Source organism: Lygodium microphyllum, chromosome 9, assembly GCF_053477565.2.
Source record: "Lygodium microphyllum isolate KBCC chromosome 9, Lygodium_microphyllum_v1.1.10, whole genome shotgun sequence".
NCBI lineage: Eukaryota > Viridiplantae > Streptophyta > Polypodiopsida > Schizaeales > Lygodiaceae > Lygodium > Lygodium microphyllum.
Window position 1 is genome coordinate 156,209,073 of NC_141143.1, and position 24,122 is coordinate 156,233,194.

Below are 24,122 nucleotides of genomic sequence, written 5' to 3' on the forward strand. Positions count from 1 at the left end.
CCATACAAATGTCATTGCCCCGGAAGATGGTCTCTGTAATCATAGTTGCAACACTTAGATCTGCTCTAATAACCTCATGGGGCACAATAGACTCTAGATCATACTAGCTATCATTATAGCTAGTTAGAGGTTGGGGTTGTTGGAGGTATTGATCTAGGTAGCTACAGGTGCTAGAATGTCCAGATAGAGGTAATTATTATTTTTATTTGTGTGTGTGTGTGTGTGTGAGAGAGAGAGAGAGAGAGAGTCTCCCGCCAGCATCTTGCTCGTCCACCAGTGCACTGATCTCCTGCCTGCCCTGCTCGCTTGGGGGACCTGCACCCTGCTTGTCACCCACATCTGCTTGCTGCCAGCTGGGCACAGGCCCTCCTCGTCTGCAGTGGCCCCAAGACACCCTGTCACAGCCAGTACACATCAGCCAGGTGACATTCTGCCCTTGTTTCATGACCACCCTGCCCTACTTTGCACAGCATCTCTATGCCTGTTCTGCACGTGCCCAGCCTGTGCCTGCTCTGCACACAAGACTGGACTGTGCATGTCTGTGACAGACACAGCATGAGCTGACAACCGTTCACTGGAAGGTTTGAAGATGGCCGAGATGGACCAGCCTCTTGATGCTGTGGGTCCAGACATGGACCTGGAAGAACTTGCAGTGGAAGAAGAAATGGTGCCCTTCACCAATGAGATGAATCTGATCATGCCCCCCCCCCCCCCCCCGGTGGCGCAGTGCAGCCATCCGTCAAGCGCAGCAAACAAATTCATGAGCAAGTTCCTGCTGCCTCTAAAGCCCCTGACCTGGGTGATCTTCCCCAATGCTCCTACACATCATATCTCTAACTGAGGAGTATGTGGAGCATAATCATTGCACTATATCTGACTGTGGGGAGGAACCTTTTGGATACTCAGATGAATACCCAGAAGGTTCTTCACTCCTTTTGTGCTTTCCATGAATACAGTGTCATTCTCTTCTTCAACGGCTGGCTACCTGTCCTTACTAGGATTTTTCAGTGGCTGACATCTCTTCTTCAGGCTGATTATGTGCAGGAGAATTTCACTGGTCTACAAGGTTTCTATGAGATTGTGCTCCATTCTCCTTCGGCACGAGATTTTCTTCTTGCACAACAGCCTCTTTTCTGTGATAAACAGTTGGTGCACATTGTTTCGTGGTGTCCCATGGCAGAGTTCCAATGCTTGCTCAAGCAAGCATGTCCAATGGGGGTGGAAGTTGAGTGTTGCCCAGTGGTTTATTGGGCCCTTCTCAAGGATGCCATGGCAGCAGTGGGTCAAGTGTTGGTGCCCCCCCAACTTGAATGCAGCCAATAGAAATTGACTGTGTATGCTTTGGGACACATCCAGAAAGAGACCTAAACGGTTGCACCTTAATTGTAGTGGTATGAGGCCACTCTAGTTTCAGCTTAACTGAGATAATTTTGCTGGCCACTACTTTTCTTGTGGTCAACTGGGTCATTTTGTGACAGAATTCTGCGATCGAAAAAAGTATTATGGTGGATCAGCCCATCGATAAGGATCAAAGCACACCACCCCTTTCTACCGACCAGCAAATTGTTCAACCTAGCCAATCCAAGTTTAAGCAACCAGCCTCTTTACCTATCCTGAAGACACATAGACAAAAGCTCGACAGAATAAAAGTAAAGCGAAAGAGGCTTCTATGCTTGCAATAGCTACTGTTGATCCCTCTTCTTCTTTGCAGAACTGCCCACATCTTCGAGACAAGTCCTTTGAAGGGCCTACTACTTAAGTTGCTACTAACACCAAGAACCCACAACCCCTCAAGGAGCTGCCACAACAACATGCCCGTGATCCTCCAATTCAGTTGGCTTTTGATGCAGTTAGTTGAGTCATTACACCATGGGATTGCTAGTATCCAAGTTTTGCTACTCACCTTGCAGATGGACCATCCTCCTCCCCGGCCAACCATCATGTCAAAAATAACATCTATGCTTTGATACCATGTCAAAAATAAGCAATAGTGCAGAGAGAGAGTGGGGTTTACGGGGAGTAACATAGTGTGTGTACGGAAAACACTAAGAGAGAAGAGAAACTCAAAAACACAAGAAGAACACGGTGATGATGCACTGAATCATGCTTTGAGAAGAAAAACTGATACAACGGAGTCGAAGCTCAGAAGACAATTGCACTATCCTGTCTGAATCAGGCGGTGGCACCTATGGGAATCTACACAGTGAAGGGAGCAAAATGCAATCCTTCGAGGAGTGGGCTATTGAAGTAATCACTAGAAGGTGAAGGTTAGCTATCGAGGGAGTGGATCACAGTCCTCTAATGCCGTTGAAGATGTGAAAGATGATCACCAACTATCAAGGGAGCAAACCGCAGTCCTTTGATGCCGGGGTGTAATTTGGGCAGAAAAAGGCAAATCTCAAAGTGTCTGAGCTATCAAACATGGGAAAAGCAGCCCAGATGTTGATGCCAAGTGGGTAATAATAATGCCAGATGATGGAGGAGGATTGGGGCTGCAAAAACGTAGGTCCCAGCAGCCCTTGTGACAAGCAAGTGACGCCAAGTGATGCAGGAGGGGCAAGGCTACAAAAACGCAGGTCCCAGCAATCCTTGTGTTAGACAAGTGATGAAATCACTGACACTCGGTAATGTAGACTGTGCCAAGCTGGAGATGATAATGCCAGGCAAGGAGAAGATCTCCATACTATAAAATGCGAGTGAAGGTGGAGCTTGAAGGAGAAGGGTGTTGACGCCAAGCAAATGATGGTGACGCTAGGTGGAAGATGCTCCAAATGCAAGGCATGATGTAGAAATAGGGCGCATGAAGCAGGAAAGGAATGGTGAAGGCAACCACTAGCCATGAACCACAATGTTCTCTTGAAGGCATGTGAGGGTAGTGAAAGGGACTGGTGAGAGAAGGGAAGTAGTGGTGGTGACCGAAGAAGGTGGTCAAGAATGAATGAAGAGTGGTGAGAGTAGTAGAAGTAAAGAATGAATGAAGTGACTACCTATTTATAGGCATAAGTTGTCTAGGGTGGCACACAACTATGTGACCGCCCACTAAAGAAAAGGCCAAAATGTGGACACCAATCCTTTTTGGGGTTGTTGGTACAAAATCCTAAATGAAGTGTGTGAACTGAAGATGTGGTTTCTCAACACCCCCTCAAGCCTAAAAACGGATGAAGAAAGAGAAGCAAGGAGAGATTCGATGAAGATGTAGAGGATCTCGAAGATCCAAGATTGCCACCTGAAAGTTAACCTATAGTAAGAAATAGTAGATGGGATGAACTGTAGAGCCTAACTACATCTCAGGAGAAAAGCCACTAGCTCCGTAACTCCATGCTGCTAGAAGGAATTCAAAGGTCTTGTCACCAAGTTGTAGTTGAACCTCCAAGGCCCCAATGTAGGCGATGTCTGAAGATCATGGGTATCAAGAGAAGAAATAACTGCATGAGGATAGCGATACCAAAACAATAAATGGTGGGTGACGACTTTCATGATGAGTAGGTGTCTCCCTTTGAAGGTGGTGGGAGAGGGGCTCCCTCTAAAGCCGAAGAAGAAGTAGGAGCCCTCTCGGAGGGCAAAAAGAGTACGAGAGATAGGGAATCTAAAAACTCATGGATCATGGACTCCAATTCATCTGATGAGGAAGGAAGTGCCGTTGGTAGTGCCGAAGAAGATATCTGGGGTATCGAAGAGGTCAAAGAACTCCCAAAGGCGGTCTTTCGAACATGAGTAGTCAAGGGTGGGGAAAAGAGAGACTCAGGCTAAGCCAAGGGTGGGCAACAATCATTGTCTCTCAATGTGGAGCGGATGGCGGAGCCGAAGTAGTAGGTGTCGAACAATCACTCTCTCTCAAAGGAGCGAATTGCGGAGGGGACAGTATCCAACAATCATTGTCTCTCGGGAGCGTGGACTGCAACCTCTACAACAACCTTGGAAGAAGTAGAGATGGCATGCATGAAACCCTAGAAGAAGTAGAAGCAACCTCTACAGTACATTGTAGTGGTCGCGAGGAGGCCGTGGTACCAGTGGATTCTCCTGTGGCTCAAAAGGGCTAAGTAACTGTCGTATGCATCTTATTGCCTTGAGCATAAAAATCTGAAAGCCAGTGTAGAATAAACTCTATGACCCAAAAGGGAGAGGTGGCACAATGAGTGTGGGGGGATAGACGCATATACTCCGGTAGGGTAAGAAGCAAAGGCCCATATCGGCAAGTATCAGTGGGGGGGTTCCGATGATGCGAGAAGAGGAGCACCCAACGGTTTTTCCATTTGCTGTGGAGAAGTCATAGCACCGAAGTGTCAACCTATAAAAGGGTGGATGGATGGGTGGGAGAGGAAGAGAAAGGTATCTATGTCTCTTGGTGATGCAACCGGAAATGACAGGGGAAATCAGCAGATGATGCTAAACCTACAACTTGTCTTTGCCTTCTCTGATAAACAAGGTCTTTAGCTCTTTGATATCTTGTGCTTTGATACCATGTCAAAAATAATAGATATGCTATGATACCATGTCAAAAATAAGCGACGGTGGAGAGAGAGTAGGGTTTGCGGGGAGTAACACAGTGTGTACGGCAAACACTGAGAGAGAAGAGAAACTCAAAAGCACAAGAAGAACGTGGTGATGATGCACTAAATCGTGCTATGAGAAGAAAAGCTAATACAGTGAAGCTGAAGTTTAGAAGATAATTGCACTGTCCTATCGAAATCAAGCGGCAGCACATGTGGGAATTTGCACAGTGAAGGGACTGAAATGCAGTCCTTCGAGCAATGGGCTATCGAAGTAATCACTGAAAGGTGAAGGACAACTGTCGAGGGAGCGGGATTGCAATCCTTTGATGCCGTCTAAGATGTGGAAGATGATCTCCAGCTATCGAGGGAGCGAACTATAGTCCTCTGATGCGAGGGAGTAATTTAGGCAGCAAAATGCAAATCCCAAAGTGTCGAAGCTAGCAAACGTGGGGACAGCATATACCAACTCAAATAGTGATGAGTGCAATAAAACGATGTAAATAGCGATGGTTACACAAAAAAAAATGGTGGCAAGGCACTAAGATACCCTACCATCCTTGAGCACCATGTGTTGAATAATATTTTGCAAAGCAATTGCATATTGAATACACAATCATCATCAAGAGCAGTGCAAAAACTACATAAAACCATAAGACTGGTAACTCATAAAATAAGTACAAGACTGATAATGACAACTCATAAGACTACTTGGAACCATGGAGAGAAGAGTCCAAAACAAATATGAAAATCTATCTGTAAATATTACAAAGTGCGATTTTATACAAAGGATGATATATACATCTAAGAAATGCTACATGAAAGAGACTCCCAATAGCCTCTGTGATAGATGAGTGAGTCCAAGTGATGGAGGAGAAGCCAAGCTGCAAACACGCAGGTCCCAACAGCCCCTGTGATAGACAAGTGATGCTAGGTGATGGAAGAGGAGCCAAGCTACAAAAACGCAAGTCCCAACAGCCCCTATGATAGACAAGTGATGAAATCACTAACGCTCAATGATGTAGACTATTGCCAGAGGCAAGGATGTTGGCGCCAAGCTGGAGATGATGACGCCAGGCAAGGAGAAGATCTCCACACTAAAAAACGCAGGTGAAGGTGGAGCCTGAAGAAGAAGGGTGTTGACGCCAAGCAAATGATGGTGATGCCAGGTGGAAGATGCTCCAAATGCAAGGCCTGATGCAAGAATATGGCACGTGAGGCTGAAGAGGAATGGTGAAGGCAGCCATTAGCCATGAAGTGCAATGTCCTCTTGAAGGGGTGTGAGGGCAATGGAAGGGGCTAATGAGAGAAGGGAAGTGGTGGCAGTGACCAAAGAAGATGGTCAAGAATGACTAAAGAGTGATGAGAGTGGTAGAAGTAAAGAATGAATGAAGTGACTGCCTATTTATAGGCATAAGTTGTCTAGGGTGGCACACCATTGTGTGGCCACCCACTAAAAAAGTGGCCAAAATGTACACACCAGCCCTTTTTGGGGCTATCAATGCAAACCCCTAAATGAAGTGTATGAACTGAAGAAGTGGTTTCTCAACACATCAGAGGCCCAATCCCTTTGCAGTGCTAGGCAATTTCTTTGAAGATGGTGTATTAGAGACTTTGCTAGCGAAGGCTGACCCAACAAAGCCAAATCTCGTCAACACTCTTGATCTTTTTCTTTTTGTCTAGTCCTGAGGTGCCTTTTGTAGTCTTGTCCTTTTGCACCTTATGAAACCATTTTATTTGGCCTTTAGCCACCTTGTACTTTGTGATCTTGCTATCTTGTACTTTTTTTCGTAATTAATATAATTACCCTATATATATATAGAGAGAGACAGAGACAGAGACAGAGACAGAGAGGGAACCTATTAAGGAAAAAACAGGAGAGAGGACATTTTGTTGGATTGTGCAGGTCAAGGGATGGTCCTCCAGTTATACAATTTGCTTTCCAATATAGTATTATCGTTCCAAATGAGACGAATCTTTCTAATGGTCACATGAAAAGGTGATTTCTGTTACATTCATGCTCTGTGTGCTGTAAAGATTCATGTGTAATGTATACTTGCTGATGGCATTAACTGTAAACATAGGAGAAGCTTCAATGTCCAAAGGCGGTTGCGGCTTCGTACTGTACAAATTGAAGTAGCACGTAACATTCCAGAACTATATGAGAGTGCAGATTCTGAAGTGATTTTATCGATTCTAACACACAAGGTAAGAGGACTGCTCCTTTCCTATTCTTTATCTTACTAAATGTAAGCTACAATGATATTTTTGTTGCTAGATCATGTGAGAACCAAAGCTAAATGAAGCAATTTTTTCTTGCTAGTCGAAAGATTCTACAGATATCAAACTGGTTTTTCAATATCATTTTGTTTATCATAATTCAAAGGCGATAGAGAAACATGGTAGCAGAATGGATAAACAATTTCAGATGAAAGGCTCATCTTGCCTGGATTTTAGCCACAATATCTCTCAGATAGTTGGATATATCAGGCCAACTGATCTCTCAAGTTTGTTGTGCGATACAACTTTTAACAATTGAAACAATTATAACTTCATAATTCATTAGGATACTACAAGTTTTTGGATATTGCCAAATTATAAGTTACAAATTGTTTATGATGTTTTAGAGACTAAGTTGAAAGCACTTAGACCCAGTAAAGGAGCCCAGATGGGACCACAAGCAAAAGGAACCAAGCTTGTATCACGATATTTTATGAGATGGATGACTTCTTTGGTTCAGGAACTGTCTTTAGACTTTTTTGAGTCACAACTCTTACGACAGCCTTACTTTTATTAAATACAATTCGGAAGCATGTTTGAGCCTATTTGCAGGGATGTTTATTATGGGCTCTCTTGTGGTATATGAAGCCATTTCTGGAATATAGACATTTTTGACACATTGTTGGGCAAGATTACATATGGATGGCAGATTGCCTGAATCCTAATTCTGGAAGACAAACTTGCTACTTCTTGACATAACAACAACGCTCACAAATGAGCTAGAACAACGCTCAGGCTAAGCCATAAATTGAGCTAGAACCCAAGATAGATACAATTCAGCTAGAGTAAACCTAGGTTGAGGTTTGATAGATGTTTGAACATAGGCTCAAGTTTGATAGATACAATTCAGCTAGAGTAAACCTAGGTTGAGGTTTGATCGATGTTTGAACATAGGCTCAAGTTTGATTGAATGGAGATTGAATGTGAATCTATTCTCAAGTTCAATTGACTTACAGCCAGTATTTTAATGGTTTTGAAAGCGTGGCTGTGGTCCAATTTAGTTTTACCTAGTTTTGGTGATTCAATTTCTTGCCATCTATATACTTCTTGCTTGAGAAAGTAGTTTGTGTGTCTCTTTGGACAAATGAACCTTGCATGAACTTTAATTGAATTATATTTGAGCTGCTATGGATAGTTAGTAAAGTTTGCATGAACATCAAGTTTGCATGGAGAGTCTGAAGTGGCGAGGTATGGCTCCCCGGTGGCACTGTAGTATCCGTTGTATTTGTAGGTGATGTCTCCTGCAGGGGCGTGGGCCTACTAGGTGTGGGCGGCGAGCTCTGCTTCTCTTTATAGCTCTATCCAAGGTGACTTCTCAGGGTGGGGCCACTGGTCAATTGGCTGCAGTCCTAGTTGTAGAGGGGGTGGCCAAGGGTCTGTAAAACTCTTGGAGGGTGCGTTGCTGTGTGTTCCCGGCTATTTGGTCTCCGACCCGTAGAAGGTGGCCTCTATGTGGGCGTAGCTCCAGGAGGAAGAGCCCAAGGCATTTCTAGTCGGGGAAGTCTAGTGTTTGGGAGAGTGGCCCGAATCCCTCCTTGAAGAGACAATGGAAGCAGCCTCTGATCTCATAGTGCATTGGGCATCTACATATGTAATGTTCTTCTGTCTCTGGCTCCAGCTGACAGAGTTGGCAGATCCTATCCTCTAGGGCGAGAGAGTCCGTTCCGTGTCTACTTGTCTTGATCCGTAGCGCACGCACACGCACACACACACACACACACAGAGCACAACCAATTCCGGGAAAAAAAAAAGAGAGCACAAAAAGATATATTAATGTTTGCCAAGTTGGTCTACAAGACAAAATCAATATACAACAAGTCCTTGTGTGGAGTATCATATAAAAGCCAAACAAAAACTAATTCTTGCCAAATGCATCCCATCTCTAGTCCCTATCCAGCATGCTATATGAATATAATCATGATGAGTAATGAGTAACCTACTAGCAGCTCCATCCAATGAGTATATGAACATAATCATGATGAATTTTTTCACAAATTGGCCCTTCCCTTGTTGGTGGCATCACCATCAGCTCTAATCTGCTCTATTACTCCAAATTTGGCCATATTGCTGCACTCGGGATCTATACACTGAGAATGCAATGCTCGGTACTCTCCCTCATCTCGCTTACACAAGAGTGTGCTCCTTAGACATCTCATCTGTACCATCTTCTTCACGCACTCATTTAAAGCATTCATTCATTCATCATATTTTATTCTCTCTCTTTTTTTGGATCAGTCATGTTCATCCATTCCATGTTTTCTCTGTGCAAACCCTAGCATATCTTCACATGGTATCAAGCAATGCTCTACTAAAGAGTATCTTACAAGTGTCACAAAGGCTTGGTTTGTACAAGTGATATAAGTGACATGTAACCCAATTCACAATGTCTGAGACACCTCTTTCTTGGGGATCCATACTATCTTCACAAGCTTCTCCTTCATTGGAACCTCTAAGGCGGCATTATGCTGTCAATGAGGAGAGACAACACATCCTTTCCCTCATCTTCTTACAATTTACCAAATGTTCAGCAAATATTGAATACGGAATTCACCAAGTGCTTGCGTAGAAGGTGGTCTGATGACACTCCTTTGTCTTCACTCTACACTTGGACAAGAGCTGCATATTAGTCAAACTATTTATGTAAGGCTGACCACCTCTCCGTTAGGAAGGACGTATCACATTGGGGACAACTAGCAAACCATTGCCTTCCATCACAGCCAAACCCATTGTTAGGTTTGTACAGTCCGTTTGATTTGCATGAACCTTAACCCCCCTCTATTGCTCCTTTTGTTGTGCAAGATTTGGTTGTAAGTCACCATGGAGACCATGACTGGTATCGGTACGTTACTATTCATAGAGGAGCCTCTAGAGGCAAAAGCATGTCTTTAGTTATTGTTGTTACATTATCTTCTTCTTCTTCATATGAGCATGTTGTTGGTGCTAATAATTCTTAATTTGGTCTTGTCCCTCCCGTTTCATATGATTAGTTAGTTCTCTTCCACATGCTTTCAGTAGCTTAAGATTAGACTGCAAACTTGCATTATCCATTTTAAGTTCCAATTCTTGAATGTGAAGTACTTTAAGCTTGGGATCTTGTATGTCATCTCAAAATTTATCTTCATTATCACATGTTATCTTAGAGATCATTCACATCTAGGTGTTTTGTCCCCATTGGGATTTCTATTTTACACCCAGGTGCATGCCACTGTACACCTTGGTATGGGGTTACGGAGAATGCCACCCATATACATTATCTCCCATCTACCAACAAGTGAGCACAACCTTATCTTGGGATGATTGCATTAGGTATCCCCCTCATGGCCCCTTAGACATCTACTTATAGTGACTTCAACATAGGAATATCCTTTCTTTGCTTACAAGGTGCCTTCATACATCCCATGGTCATTCGTCATTCAAATGTAGGGATATTCATTTTTTGCTTATAGTGCACCTATCTATCCTCCTTGGGGTGCTAACGTGGCAACCATGCCTATGCCTAATCACCCCAGTAACACATTTGGATCCACCATGCATGCTTTATCAATGCATCGTGGACACTTTGGGTCACATACCCAAGTGTACTCCAATCAAGTCTACCAGCCTGCCCTCCCTATTTGCTGCAATTGCTACGGCCAAGAATGCCTTTAGTGACAAAACTTGCTTTAACAAGTTGAATTTCATGACTTGGTTGAATCTCATGCAACAAGTGCTTAAGTCTCAGGGTCTTTGGGACCTAGCACTTAGTCTAGAGGCTATGCCAAACCCACAACCTACCCAACCTGATCATATCCGTCAATGGAAGGCTTGTAAAGTCAAAGTCGATGTTGATTTGATATTAGAGTAACTTCTTGAGTTTTACACACTAGTACAATGTTTCCTGTTAGCATTTGATCATTGGAGTCATCTTGCCCACCATTATGCAATGAGAGATAAAACCCAACACATCAATCTTGATCATGAGCTGCAAGGGTTCTCCATTATGGATGGGGACTATCTGAATGTCGAGATGTCCAAATAGAGGCAATTACTTGCCAAGTTGGCCACCATTTGCTCGCCGAAGTCAGATGACGATATTGTTTCTAAACAACTAGCCTTAAAATATTTCCACTTCATGTGGTAAGTCGTCTCTTTTCCCTAACTACCAATATTTTATGAGATTGAATGCCAACTCTTGTGCTAAATGACCAAGTCTGCAAAAAGACCTCCCCGTTTTCTACTTGAGAGGGGGCCCTAGTCTCGTCTTTTTTGAACGGGAATTATGGAGGTGGAAAGGACTGTTAAGAGGGGAGGCATGCCCTAAAAACAAAGACACCCCTTTCTCTATTAGATACAAAGACACAAAACCTATTTGGCATACACTATCAGCACTCGAGTCATGTGGATAGAGTGTCGTATACAAGGCCTAAGGTCTTCCACTTAAATCTTATTATCAAAAGACCGCAGTTGCACTCACGAGTAATACTCCCCTTGGGTAGCCTAGAGGGGATCGTAGTCTAGCTTCTACAGTTATTGCTCCAATTTCTACTAGTACCCACCCACCCAAGTGGCAACCCAATTGGACATGTGGCATATGGACAATGCCCTTAGTTAGCCATGGCTGCTTTTTTGCTGCCAGCCCATTGTTGACTGTGCTACTGCCTGCTGCTGCTTGCTCGGAGGTTTTTCAGCCATCTTAACCTAATCAATTGCTGCATTTTCACTGTTGCTCAGCTGGTGACCTGATCAGCTGCTGTATTTACACCTCCGCTCAACCAGCAACCTTTTGCAGACCCTCCAAAACCACACCAGCTGCTGCATTTTAACTGGGATTTGCTCTGTCAGCTGATTATGACACCTTCTGATCTGTGTTTTGCTGTTCCAGTGCATAACCATCAGTCTCTACATCATTGCCATCAGATTTTCAGTTATTTGCTTCATCAGCTGGCCCCCTTGACTATCGCATGACATCACCCTCAGCTCCAGTCTGCTCCATATACTCCAGAATTGATGTTATTTCTGCACTTGGATCCATACATGGAGGATGTCACTCTCACGCACTCTCCATCAACTACTCCCACAAGAGTAAATGGCTGTTGGACATATCTGCTCCCAATATCTCATCTATATCTTCTTCTTCACTCATTCCTTTACAGCATTCGTTTGTTTTCTCAATTCTCTTCTCCTTTTTGTGTTTTGTGTTATTTGCTAGTTTATTGTGTTTCAGTTATTTTTGTACATTCTGTGTTTCTCTATGCAAACCCTAGGGTATCTTCACACAATGAGTCTTAGGCATTGTCCTATGATGCTTGATATGAGAAGGTGTCATTGTTTTACTTTTCAATTATGAGAAAGCTTATGGTAGAGTGGATTTGGAGTTCCCATGGAAATTATTTTCATGATGGGTTTTCTAGTTAAGTTGGTCAGAGGTGTCCCAGCATCATGCTCTTTAGTGCACAATGACGTGCTTGTTAGTAAAACTCTGTATTCAAAATATTGTAGAAACTATTGATGAGGAGCCCAAATGTAACCCTTCTCATGAAACCAAGGCAGCATGTAGACACTAATATTTGACAGGTAATACATTTCCCTTTCATGTACAAGATATCTTCAAGCTTTTAATGTGCCAAGACAGCTACTTTTTGACCTGGCAGCAGTGCATTTTCTTTAGTGCAGGTTTCCCTGTCCACATACGATCTGAATACCAAGATGTGGTCTCTGGCCAACCTACAAACGTCTTAGTACATTAGAAGGCATTTGCATACAATGAGGAATGTTTGGTTCAATACCAAACAATCATGCAGATCGCTGGAAAGGAAAAGAGTGCCTTTATACAATGTATTTTGATCTTAATTAATATTGTGCATTTTGAAGGTGCACAATACGAAGACGGATCAACTACACTCATCCTCATAGAAACCATGCTGGTGAGAACTCAAACCAACAACCTTCTGGGTAGCTCAATGGACTAGTTTACCACTCATGGACTACTATTCTCTAGGCTGATCTATCTATGGATACATTCTTTGGACAGGAGATAAGAGCTTATACTCGCCTCCCTTGTGTAGGGATAAAGATACATGCTCGCCCTAGTTATTATGGTAATACTTACCACTGCCATGAGTTTGATAGGAGCGTTCTGTGACAGGTTTTCTCCTGTTTGAATCTGGTTTTATACCTATACCTATTTCCAATCTATGTATAATGATTTGCAGAGATACAGCTTTAGTCTGCCATTTTCTGCATAACATAGATGTAACTTACAAGCATGCTTGCCACTTGGGCCCATCATAATAAACAGATAGTAAAAGCATATTGCTGGCCACCTGATTGGCTGCTCTATGACACTTGATTGTAAAGAGATGCAGTTACCTAGTACAAGACATTGTGTGTCAAAGCTCAAGTTATCGGAAAAGTAACTCAAATAAAAGGGAGTTTTCTGTGTAACAGTTGAGCAATTTTTAAGGATATACTTCTTTCTTTTTGGTGACAATGCATGTATGAATTAATAAGGATTGCTCTTGGCAGGTTCTTTTTAAGAGGATTGTTTTTTTATCTAAATCTAATTTCTTATTGGCCTTTTTTGGGATTTCAGATTATACGTGCTTCTCTGGAGGAGGGTGTTAGAGAGGCACGGTTGCTTCTACATGATTGGCTGGTAATACTAACAGCTCAGTACAACGACTTCTATAAATTAGCCCGGTTTGGGCAACCAAACACCATGAACAGACTAGATGTTGCATTTTCTCAGAGCCCTAAGCTCCAAGTCTTACCAAGGCTTGTATTTGCTCTATTGAGAAGCCCTCTTCTTCAGTACCATGAAGAAGGTGTCCATCCAGACTACCGGATATATCTGCAATGTCTCTACAGGTACAGAAATGAAACTTGACTGTTCAGTTTCTAAAAGCTTTAAGGCAATATAGCACTACAACATGACACTTATGGTTTGGGCTTTTGAGGCAGTATGTGATCACAACAGCTCCCTTTGGAGCTCTTTACAGACATGCCCACCAGAGAGGGAAGGAGGGAAGGATTATCTTTACATTTAACCGCATAAGCTGATAGGAAAACACATTGAGTCTTTCATGTCAAGAAGCTTTCAAGTTTCAGCTCACCTGCTTTAGCCAGGAGGATTGCTTGCACATACAGGCATTTCCTTTTAAGTTCATCTTTCACTTCAAAAGGCCGCCTCATAGAAAGTCTCATTGCAAATCTATTTGCTCGTGTGGTAAAAACCTAAAAGGTTTCATCATGATGACATCTTTTTCAAGTGCTGCAGTATTTGCTCAGCCTGGAACTATAAAGCTTGCATGCTCAGGATAGACATTGTTTATAACTTTGCTGCTCTTGTTGAAACATTAAGTGGACCATCTCTTTTTTTTCGAAATGGTAAGTGGACTCTCTCTCTCTCTCTCTCTCTCTCTCTCTCTCTCTCTCTCTCTCCATGAAGATAATTGAATTAGATAGTGAATATTTACATCAGACCATCAGGTCAACATTCTCTCTGTATCTCTTACTTTCTATTACATTAGACCATCAGGTCAGCATACTCTGTCTCTCTCTTTCTGTGTAACTAATATTTACATGAGGCCTGCAGGCTCTCAGAACAACTAGAACAACCTATTACACGAGCAGTACTAATAGATCACATAGAAGGAACAGCTGGAGTAGAGTGAACAATCGCCAGTCAGGGAGCAGCAATATCCGGAAGAACCAGGTCCGCTGACATCATAGAGGAGATTTTCCATAACACTATTCCACGCACATGGGCCACGTGCCCATGGATGCCCGATGCTGAATCAAAAATAAAGGCATTGCGAGTAGGCCATATCTGCCACAGGGCTGTCCATCTAAGGAAATGAAATAGGCAGGAACAATTTGAACTCAAAGAGGGCATAGAGGACATATTTCCCATAATCCACGAATGAACTGATAGGCGGTGCTGAGTCACGGAGGACCACACACGGGAAATGAAATTCCAGATCTGTTGCGCAACAGGGCAGGAGACAAAGAGGTGAAGCAATGTCTCATCACACGTAGTGTAGAAAACACAACGCCCAACAGAGATCTTTCAAACACGGAGCACTTCTCCCGTTGGAAGATCCCCAATGAGCAGTCGCCACATGAACACTTTTCCCTAATACGGGACCTTAGACTTCCAAAGCTGGATAAAGCTTTCCCGCCACTTCTTTTTATTGTCCCTACGATGCCATAACCTATTCACTTTCCCCATGACTCATCTCTTGGCTTCCACCATCTAATGGTATATGTGATTAGCTGACCTTTTCGCAAAATCATCAGGAAGCACAAACATCCAGTCACCCCAAGGATCCAATGGCTAGTATGCAGACAAAGGAAAGCACCTCTGAAGACTGTCCTGTATGGACAACCAAATGTCCTTGTATCCATGAGGCACCCTAAAGTACTGACAAATACGCCTAAAGGAATAAAGATGGGGCTGCCCAGGAATAACACCATCACAGACTGTCTTCAACTCTTCCCGGCGGTGACCAGCTTGTGGGTCAATCTTTGGGAGATGATTCTTTTATGTTCCTTACGGCGGATCGTATTAATGTTAATCGGGCAATGGTCGCCTGGAATCTTTTTGTTTTGGTATCGGATCTTCACATTAATACTCTAAAATCCACCCTTCTCTCCTATAGGAGAATGATTAGCAGGCCTTGGGCTGGAATGGAATTGTGATCACAAGGGGTAATATTACCAGACACTTGGGATATCCTATTGGTGTGGATGTTGCTTCCCGAGCCTTGCTGGATTGGATGGCCTCCCGAATTTATGACAGGTTCATGTACTAGAAATCCCAGAGTTGGCCACTACATGTTAGACTAAAAGTGGCCCAATGCATTATGATCAGTATGATCTCATTCTTTCTACCATTGCTTCCTTGGACTAAGAAGTCCATTTTGGATTTGGTTCAGCCTATCAGATTTATGCTCTGGAAAAAGAAAGGCAATCATTTGGGGCAGGTATGGATCTCCTAGCAGCATGTGACCACTCCGAAAAGGATGGGGAGTGCAGCTTTGCTAGATGTCAATTTGCATATGGCCGCTTTGAGGCTATCCCTGTTGCAGAGTCAGTGTCATCCTTGGTTAGACATTGCCAATTTCTTCATAGAAAAGACTAGCATCTCTCACGGTAGCACGATTATTCATGCTTCCTGGTGGCAAGCGCTTAATTCTACAAGGCCTTTAAAGGTCTCCCAGTCTTTTCTCCTTTCTCATTTGATAGCTTCTTGGCAGGAGCAGTTTGGCATCCCCCGGATATTCGTAAAGAGGAAAATTCGCTACAAGGAGAAATACTAGCTTCCTCAAGGTTGTTGGATTGGCCACAAAAAGATTTGCAGCGAGAAAAGTTCTCTCTCTCTCTCTTTTTTTTTTCGTAAAAGGTAATTGTATTAATTACGAAAAAAGTTCTCTCTCTCTCTCTCTCTCTCTCTCTCTCTCTCTCTCTCTCTCTCATAGGCCACACGGTGGAGTCACATTGGATAGAGCCATTTCCCTTCGTCAAGCACGACCTTGTCTACCAAGACCACGTTCGAGGAGGCCACACCAGTGTCGGATTAGAGCCATTATCACGAGATACCGAAGACTCACCACCAGGCATATCAGTGAAGTAGCTAGGGACCTCATCATAGCTGAGATCATGTGCAAATCTTGAGATCAGCTACAACCCATAGTCTCCACCACACTTTTGTACATCGTTCTATCAGCTTCTTGTTCTCCTTTCCTTTCCTTTTCTTTTTCTTTTCTATCGATGGAACAACACTACACATGGTTCAACCTAGTATAGTCCCATCGTATAGTCATTTTCAGTATTGTTTCGTAGGCCACCCACTTATTTGTAATGTTATCTTTACTTTACTGATGAGATGACATTAGACATGGATGTACTCTGGATTTTTTCTTAGGCCACATTGGCCTTATGTAGACATTAATCTCTCTCTCTCTCTCTCTCTCTCTCTCTCTCTCTCTCTCTCTCGTAAAAGGTAATTGTATTAATTACGAAAAAAAGGTACAAGTTTATATGATTACAAGATACATGAGGGCCCTAGGCCAACGTGTGTAAAATCCGAGTACTAAGCCATGAAAAAGTTACACAAGTCAAGCAAAGACCGAGAGGAAATTGCCCTATGCCAGGGAAGCAAGTCCTCCCGAGGGAGCAAGTCCGAGTGCCGAATGAGATCTATCTGCCAATGCAAGAGACCTTTAAGCCGGGCAATGTGTCTCGGTACATTAGAGGCCGAATCAAAAAGAAAGGCATTCCGTGTGGTCCAAATGTGCCAGTATCCCCAGTATCTGAAAAAGTGGAATAAGATCTTCATATGCAACTGTGGTGGTGTGGGGTATTTTGGACGCACAAAAACCCAATCGAAAGGGATTAGTGAGGACCCCACCACTGCTGCCAAACTTGTGACAAGAGTGACCAGATATTCTTGGCGAGCGGGCAAGAAATAAACCGATGTCGAGCCGATTCCACAGTAGTAGTACAGAAGAAACAATTGCCGTTCGAGATTCTCCGCTTGGAAAGGGCCGAGGCAAGAGAAAGACCACCAATCATCACCCGCCAAAGAAGACCTTTCATTTGAAAGGTGTCTTATTCAACCAGCCCTCCATCACAGTTGCCTTCCACCATGACTGAGATTTCCGCAATCCCTATACAGTATTAGCTTTCACACCCAGCCATTGATGAACTTTAATGAGAAGATGATACACCTGATTAGTAGAGGCCTTTTCCAGACTCAACCGGCCTGCAAGATCCTAGTCTTGCCAAGGACAATCCACCGCCAGGGCAGGAAAGGGTTGCCTGCCCTGAAGCACCGACAAAAACTGTTCCCATAAATCACGCTATCCGCGCGGGATCCTGAACAGTCTCCTGGCAGTACAAAACGATGCGAATACATTACGAGTGGCAAGGGTGGCATCCGCCACTGAAGTCACACCCAAGCGGGCCATGCAATTAAATCTTGGTCTGAGCTCATGTTTGGCTTCCCATGAAAGTAATATCGAGACTGCCAACAATTCCAATTGCAAGGAGTTAGTATGCAAGCGGTCCCTCACTGGATGCCAACACGCCTTTTGGAGCACCACTTTCCAGGAGCCGACCAAATGCAGTAACAGAGAGGAGGAGGGACTGGAAAATCAAGAGTCTGCATTAAGGATATGCCACCAGGAGCACCGAAGTCGTGTATTATCATGCCGAAGCCCGCTGCCCTCAAGAAAATAACAGGCTATAATGGTCCAACGGGTGGTGATCCACACACATAGCGCGAAAAAAAGACCAACGAAGAACCAGCATATGAGTTTCAGCATCCAAAATAGCTCCACCACCCAGGCGTTTGGGGGTACATGTATGTGACCATGAAATCCACGAAATACCTTCGTGCAATGAATCCTTCTTCCATAGCATGAAACGAATGGGGCGCGTGAGAGCCTTCAAAGTAGTAGGAGTCCACGGCAACAATGGCAAGAAATATGTGAGCATTGGCAGCATAATTGTCTGAGCCACTTTGAGGCGGACATGAAATGGCCACGCTTGCGACTTCCAATACATAAACTTAGCTGCCAGTTTCTGTGAAATCCACTCCAGTAGTTCCTTTGGCCGAACATCAACCCCCAATGGATATCCAAGATGCCCGACAATGGAGCCACGGGAAACAACCTGACCTTGCCAGCCCAATGACTGTAAATCAGACTCCGTGCAACTGAGAATGGCTAATTTGAAGGCATTGATGCGAAGACCAGAAGCATGACCAAAAAGTGTCCAAACATCTAATGCCTTGCGAATGTTATCCTTGTCCGCACGCAAAATCATAAAGCTATCATCAGCCAGAGATTGGCTAATGAAGTGCTGTCCCAAAGGAAGAGCCAGTCCGGCCAGCTGAGCAGAAGCCGCCATTGAAGATAACATTGAAAGAACCGGGTGAGTCGCCAAGGCAAAGAAGAGAGGACTCAAAGGGCAACCCTATCTCACCGAGCATGCAAGAACAAATGGCTCTATAACCCCACCATTGAGCATAACGCGTGAAGAAGCCGCAGTACTAATGGTGTAGATCAATCGGGACATCCGAGTACCAAAACCCATGGCAGACATAAGTTCTGCAATGAAAGACCAGTCTAAATAGTCAAAAGCCTTTTCCAGATCCAATTGAATCAATACCACTTCCTAATTGGAGTGCCTCGCATAGTCAATAGCCATTTGCACATTTAAGATATTATGCAGAATGTTGCGGCCCTTAATGAAACCATATTGAAGAGGGTGCACAATAGCTAGAAGGTGCTTGTGAAGCCGATTCGCCAGCACTTTGGAAAAGATTTTATACATCGAACCCATCAAAGAAATTGGTCTCCAGTGTTGCAACATCGACGGCGAAGGGACGTTTGGAAGCAGTTTGATAAGGCCTTCTTTCCATGAGGAAGGCATGACCCCTATTTCCCAAACCTGCTGAAACATAGCCGCCAATGGCTTCACCAGCTGGGTGGTCAAGCTCTCTCTCTCTCTCTCTCTCTCTCTCTCTCTCTCTCTCTCATCACATTTTTTCATCTTACAGACCTAAGTATAGCAGGCAGGCTATATTTTTGCTGCAGGACTTCCTTGTTTTTGTAATAAAAAACAGTTGCTAATTATATTACACAAGGAAATGAAGTTACAAGGCTCACGGGCATGGTTGGAATGAAAAGAGGGTTGGTGGGGATGGCTACAATAAAGGGATGTAAATCCTGCTAGGAGTCCCATCTATGTCTCCCGTAGGTTCAACGAACAGATGCTTGAGCTCCTACTGGTGGCACAAATCTCCCTGAAGCTGATCCTAACAGCATCTGAGTTAAAAATATAACTTCAAAGTGCACCTAGGGTGGGAAACATCAGAGTGTGCTCTTTGCTGAAAATCAGATGGCAATAGACTTTCCTAGTGTGCTATCCTTTGAGCCTCCTGATAATCTCCCAGATCTTTGAATGGGATGCAGTGGGCTCTAGAACTTATTTGCTGTTAAATTCCCCTAGTCCAGCCATGGTGTAAGACAGGCCCTCAACAATGAGATGGTATCATACATCCCAGGCACCTACTGGCAACAAAAATCCCCAAGGTAGTGTCACCCAGACTTTGTTCCCCTCAGAAAAGAAATCCTGCAAGCACCTCTCAACAGCAACTATGGCTCAGTACAGGCACAATCAAAGTGCTTTGGGGTCTCCAATAATTACATGGAGCATGTGTTGCATCTGTGCCAAGTTTCAACTCTTATAAGCTCATGATTAAACATGATATTATTGAAGATTTAAGAACATTCTGGATAGAGATTAGCATCTATCCACTGAGGTTTTATGTTTATTCATTGGAATTATACTGTAACAATGATGTCTAAGGTTGGGTTCAGCAGAAGATGCAAAATGTTATGTGTGTTGCCCTCTCCATGCTCTGGTCATGCTATAGCCATACATCCACTGCTAATCCACATGAACAATCTGATTGCCCAAGGACACTTGCAGGTTATTGAATGATCTAATGGAAAAATCTGTGGCACAAGCATAACTATATCTCCTTTTCTTTCTGAAATTTCAGCAGTATTTCCAAAACTTGATGGCCACTTTACAGTGACAATATGCTATTTGCAAATTGTAGACAACAGGTTCTGCTACCCCTCAAAGAGATGAATCAGCATTGACTTAAGTTTATGGACTGGCACTATATGTCCACGAACCGATAGGGTTAGACATTTTCAATTATTGTTTTTGCATGCTGCCACTGATTAGGAAATGCATAGAGTACAAACAAAATTGGAATATTCAAAATGATCTATTGGCCTTGTCACGTGAGGCTGAGAATAGTCTGATGCTCACCATCCCTTGCTAGTAATCAGAATAGATTATGTACATGATGGGACGTGAGCATTAAAGCATGATAACTTTTTGATATAGAACTTGATCATGCTGATGCTAGTCCAAAACATTTTGATTGAAATAGCATTCATTTAATCTTGCAGCTTTCCCATGTGCGGAGTTTGGGTACTTTTCCTCTGATTTCCATTGAATTGCTATCCATCCCCCCACTGGCATTGGCTCATTTGTCAGCAGTTCTACACCTGCAAAAGCCAGAAATGTGGAAGAGCAATGGAAACTGAACAATTTTTCTTTTTATATAATAAGTCAAGCAGTTGCATGACCAAATAGAGGAGCTGAGACTAGATTTGGTAGGAAAGGACTAGCTAGTCATAGCTTGATACAGGTTAGATGGAGCTTTGTAACTTTAAACTCGCCAGTTCCTTCATTTCTTGCTAAGAGCACCATTGCAATATTATTTTACCTTACCCCAATTTGAAGGATCCTCTCACAGGTGTTGCATTTGCAATAACAGGATCCACTGCATGCATATACAAAGTGTGTGGCATAGGATTACAAATTCCATGTTTTATTGTGTCACATGTCTTTTGCTTTTTAATTGAATTGTGTAATGTGTATTCTTCTTTTCTTCTTTTTCAATTTATTTTTTAAGAGGGGAGGGGAGGAGGCTACTGATAATGTGCAGTTCTGTTTTGGATCCTTGGATATGTGGTTACTGTTTTGCATTTTCTATTTGCAGTGCACTTGAGCCAAGCTCGCTGCTACGGGCTATCTATCCAGTACTGTCATCTTACAGTTCTCCAGACAAGCAAGCATATCCACGTCATTCTCTCAGCCGTGCTGCGTTGTTAACTAGTGGTAGCCCCATATTCCTCCTGGATGCTTTTACCATGCTGATTGTGTATTATTCCTCAACAGCTGATCCTGCTCTCCCATTTCCCCCTCCACAAAACTGTAAGTATTTTTTGTAAAGCTTCTCTTAATTTCAAAACCCTTGGCATCTCATTCCACCTTAGCTTAAATAACTAGTTTTCTTGTTTTTAGTGTTTACCAAACTTTATTCATTTTAAGAGATCTCTGAGATACCTTCACCAAGGAAATTTTGAGATGATTCAAGATTTTTTCAGAAAATTCAGTTTCCTAGTCTTTGCGTTGGTTTACATTGACCTATATTCCGAAGAAAATATGCCTCTGTTACTTTGAGCTCCCAGGCTGACCACTCTACTGGTACAGCCACAAAGGTGGCCTGCGGTGCTCCTTCCACAGGCAAAGCACAAGTCCAAGAGCATTGAATATCTTCAGCTCTCCCAGTATTCCTGAACCTCATTTGGCTACACTTGCCACATTGAGTTTTATATCCTAGTGATAGACTCCACATTCCGCTCTTTGCAGCAAAGGATCCCACATGTCCAGCTCCAAACAAGCTTACTACATGTCCAAAGATAGTGTTTTGGAGTCTCCAAACACTATCATGGATGTCGTTGAGAAATCTCATCCTATTGGATACAAGCCCTCCTTGCAACCAAGTACAAAAGAAGGATGTCTTCCTCATTCACCAGTTTTCCATAGGCTCATCAAAAAGGCTAGGACATGCAATGCTACAGGCAGTCTCAGCACCACATGTGGCCCACTCGTCATCATCATTCGTCACAATGTGAATTCCAACTCAAGCAGTGTAGGGTAAGGATTCCGAAGGAACTCATTGACCCTTGCAAGATTGACAATGTTGACCCATAGTTGTCAAGTACGAAAGGTACAATACCGTACGATATGATAAATACAATACTAATTGTTACCTTAAGCTTTTATAGGGTACAATATGATATTAGTGCCGAAAATGAATACTTTGGTAATTTTGGACTACAGATAATGGAACACATGTTTACAACCAAACTAGCAATGCCACTGGAGTTTATAAGATGAATATGTTAAGGGTAACAAACCAAAACCTCATGCACAATATAGGCAACATGCTACAAGGAGACAAATCTAGGTGGATACACCTTACATCATACATCATACAAAAAGCAAGTAGAGGGAGAGAGAGGCTCTTCATTCTTTTTTGTGAATGTGCACCTCCATGTGTGGGTGGGATGGTGTGTGTGTGTATGAGAGAGAGAGAGAGAGAGAGAGAGAGAGATTTGCAGCAAACAAGTTTGAGTTGAACATTGTTTTTATCAACCAAGTGGTGGATGCTTTGGGACCTGATTCAGATCCTAAGGAAGGGGAAGAGATGGTTCCCTGTACCAATATGGAGGTCCCCTGTTCCGAGGTTCCACCTAGCCTTGATGCACAGCCTCCGATCAAATGCAGCAAACATGCCTCTGATGCCTTGAGGGAGGAAATAATGGAATGCCAACTGATAATCAAGTGTGGTCCTATGCACAAGTCACGTCCGTCACACTGACAACTCTCAAGACCATGATTGGGAACACATATTGGAGTTTGCCAATACTTTACTGGGTGATTACATTCAACACAACCATGGAGCATTCTCTTATCAGGATCAAGATGATGTTTTAGATGCAACCATTGATACCAAGAGAATGCTGCATTCTTTCTTGACATTTTATGAAAGAGGGGTCGTCTTCTTTTTCACAAGCAAGATCCCAATGCTTTCATGGACCTACCAATGGCGCAACTCAATGCTATTGGGTGAATATGTGGAGGAAATTTTCATGGGACCAGAGGGCTTCTATGAAGTAATGCTCAAATTGACAATGCTCCATGTCAACCTCTTAGCAAAGGTGCCTCTGTTTTTTTTATCAACGCCTTGTTCATGTGGTACCATGGAGACCGATGGCTGACTTTCAATGTCTACTCCAACAGGAATGCCCAGTTTGGGTGGAAGAGGAAGCTTGCCTTGCTGTGTATTGGCCTTTACTTAAGGAAGCTATGGTAGCCATTGGCACAATCTTGGTGCCCCCTAGCTTGAGGGCCACCAATTGCAATTACATGTGTATGCTGTGGGATATTGCTCGCAAGGGGCCTAACTAGTTAAGGCTAAATTGTCATGGAATGCCATCCTTGCATTACCATTTGAAATGGGGCACCTTTGTTGGTCATTGTTTCTCTTGCGGCCAAATGGGGTATTTTATGGCTGGGTGCCCGGATAAAAAGATAATTCTAGAAGCGAGAATTCCACAAGTGGGGTTGAGGAAGATCTCATGACTAAATGCCCTTAGGATGCCAACACCCACCAACATAGACAAAGGGAAAAAACCTATGTAGCCCCAAGCTCAATCAGAATAGGTTTATTCCAAAAGGAACAAAATGATTCATATGGGCATCTCAGTTGCTAATTCCTACACTCCCCAAGACTCCTTATGGCCTATGTGCGACATAAGGATAAGTAGCCCATGATGCATCTATCTACTGACAAGGTCTCTTTTGCTCCATGGAATGCTTTTGCTGAAAAAACCCCTGTGGATCACTTCAAAGATCCCCTAGCCGCACTTGCTTTTGATACACAAGGCAAGGTGATCACCCCATGGGATCGACATTATCCTAGATCTATTCCCA

General features: G+C 43.3%; 1 protein-coding gene across 2 annotated transcripts in view; it reads left to right on the forward strand.

The window, feature by feature from the left end:
• LOC148031760 (sec23/sec24 transport family protein) overlaps window positions 1–24,122 on the forward strand; it is a 151,395-nt gene that overhangs the window by 117,551 nt on the left and 9,722 nt on the right. The window contains exons 10-13 of one of the 2 annotated variants that reach the window (XM_087685415.1): window positions 6,397–6,489; window positions 6,581–6,698; window positions 13,342–13,616; window positions 21,340–21,554. In XM_087685415.1, coding sequence (XP_087541541.1) covers window positions 6,397–6,489; window positions 6,581–6,698; window positions 13,342–13,616; window positions 21,340–21,554 — 701 coding nt within the window. Of the gene's footprint in view, window positions 1–6,396; window positions 6,490–6,574; window positions 6,699–13,341; window positions 13,617–21,339; window positions 21,555–24,122 lie in introns of both variants that reach the window. The other variant, XM_087685414.1, reaches the window with a different exon arrangement.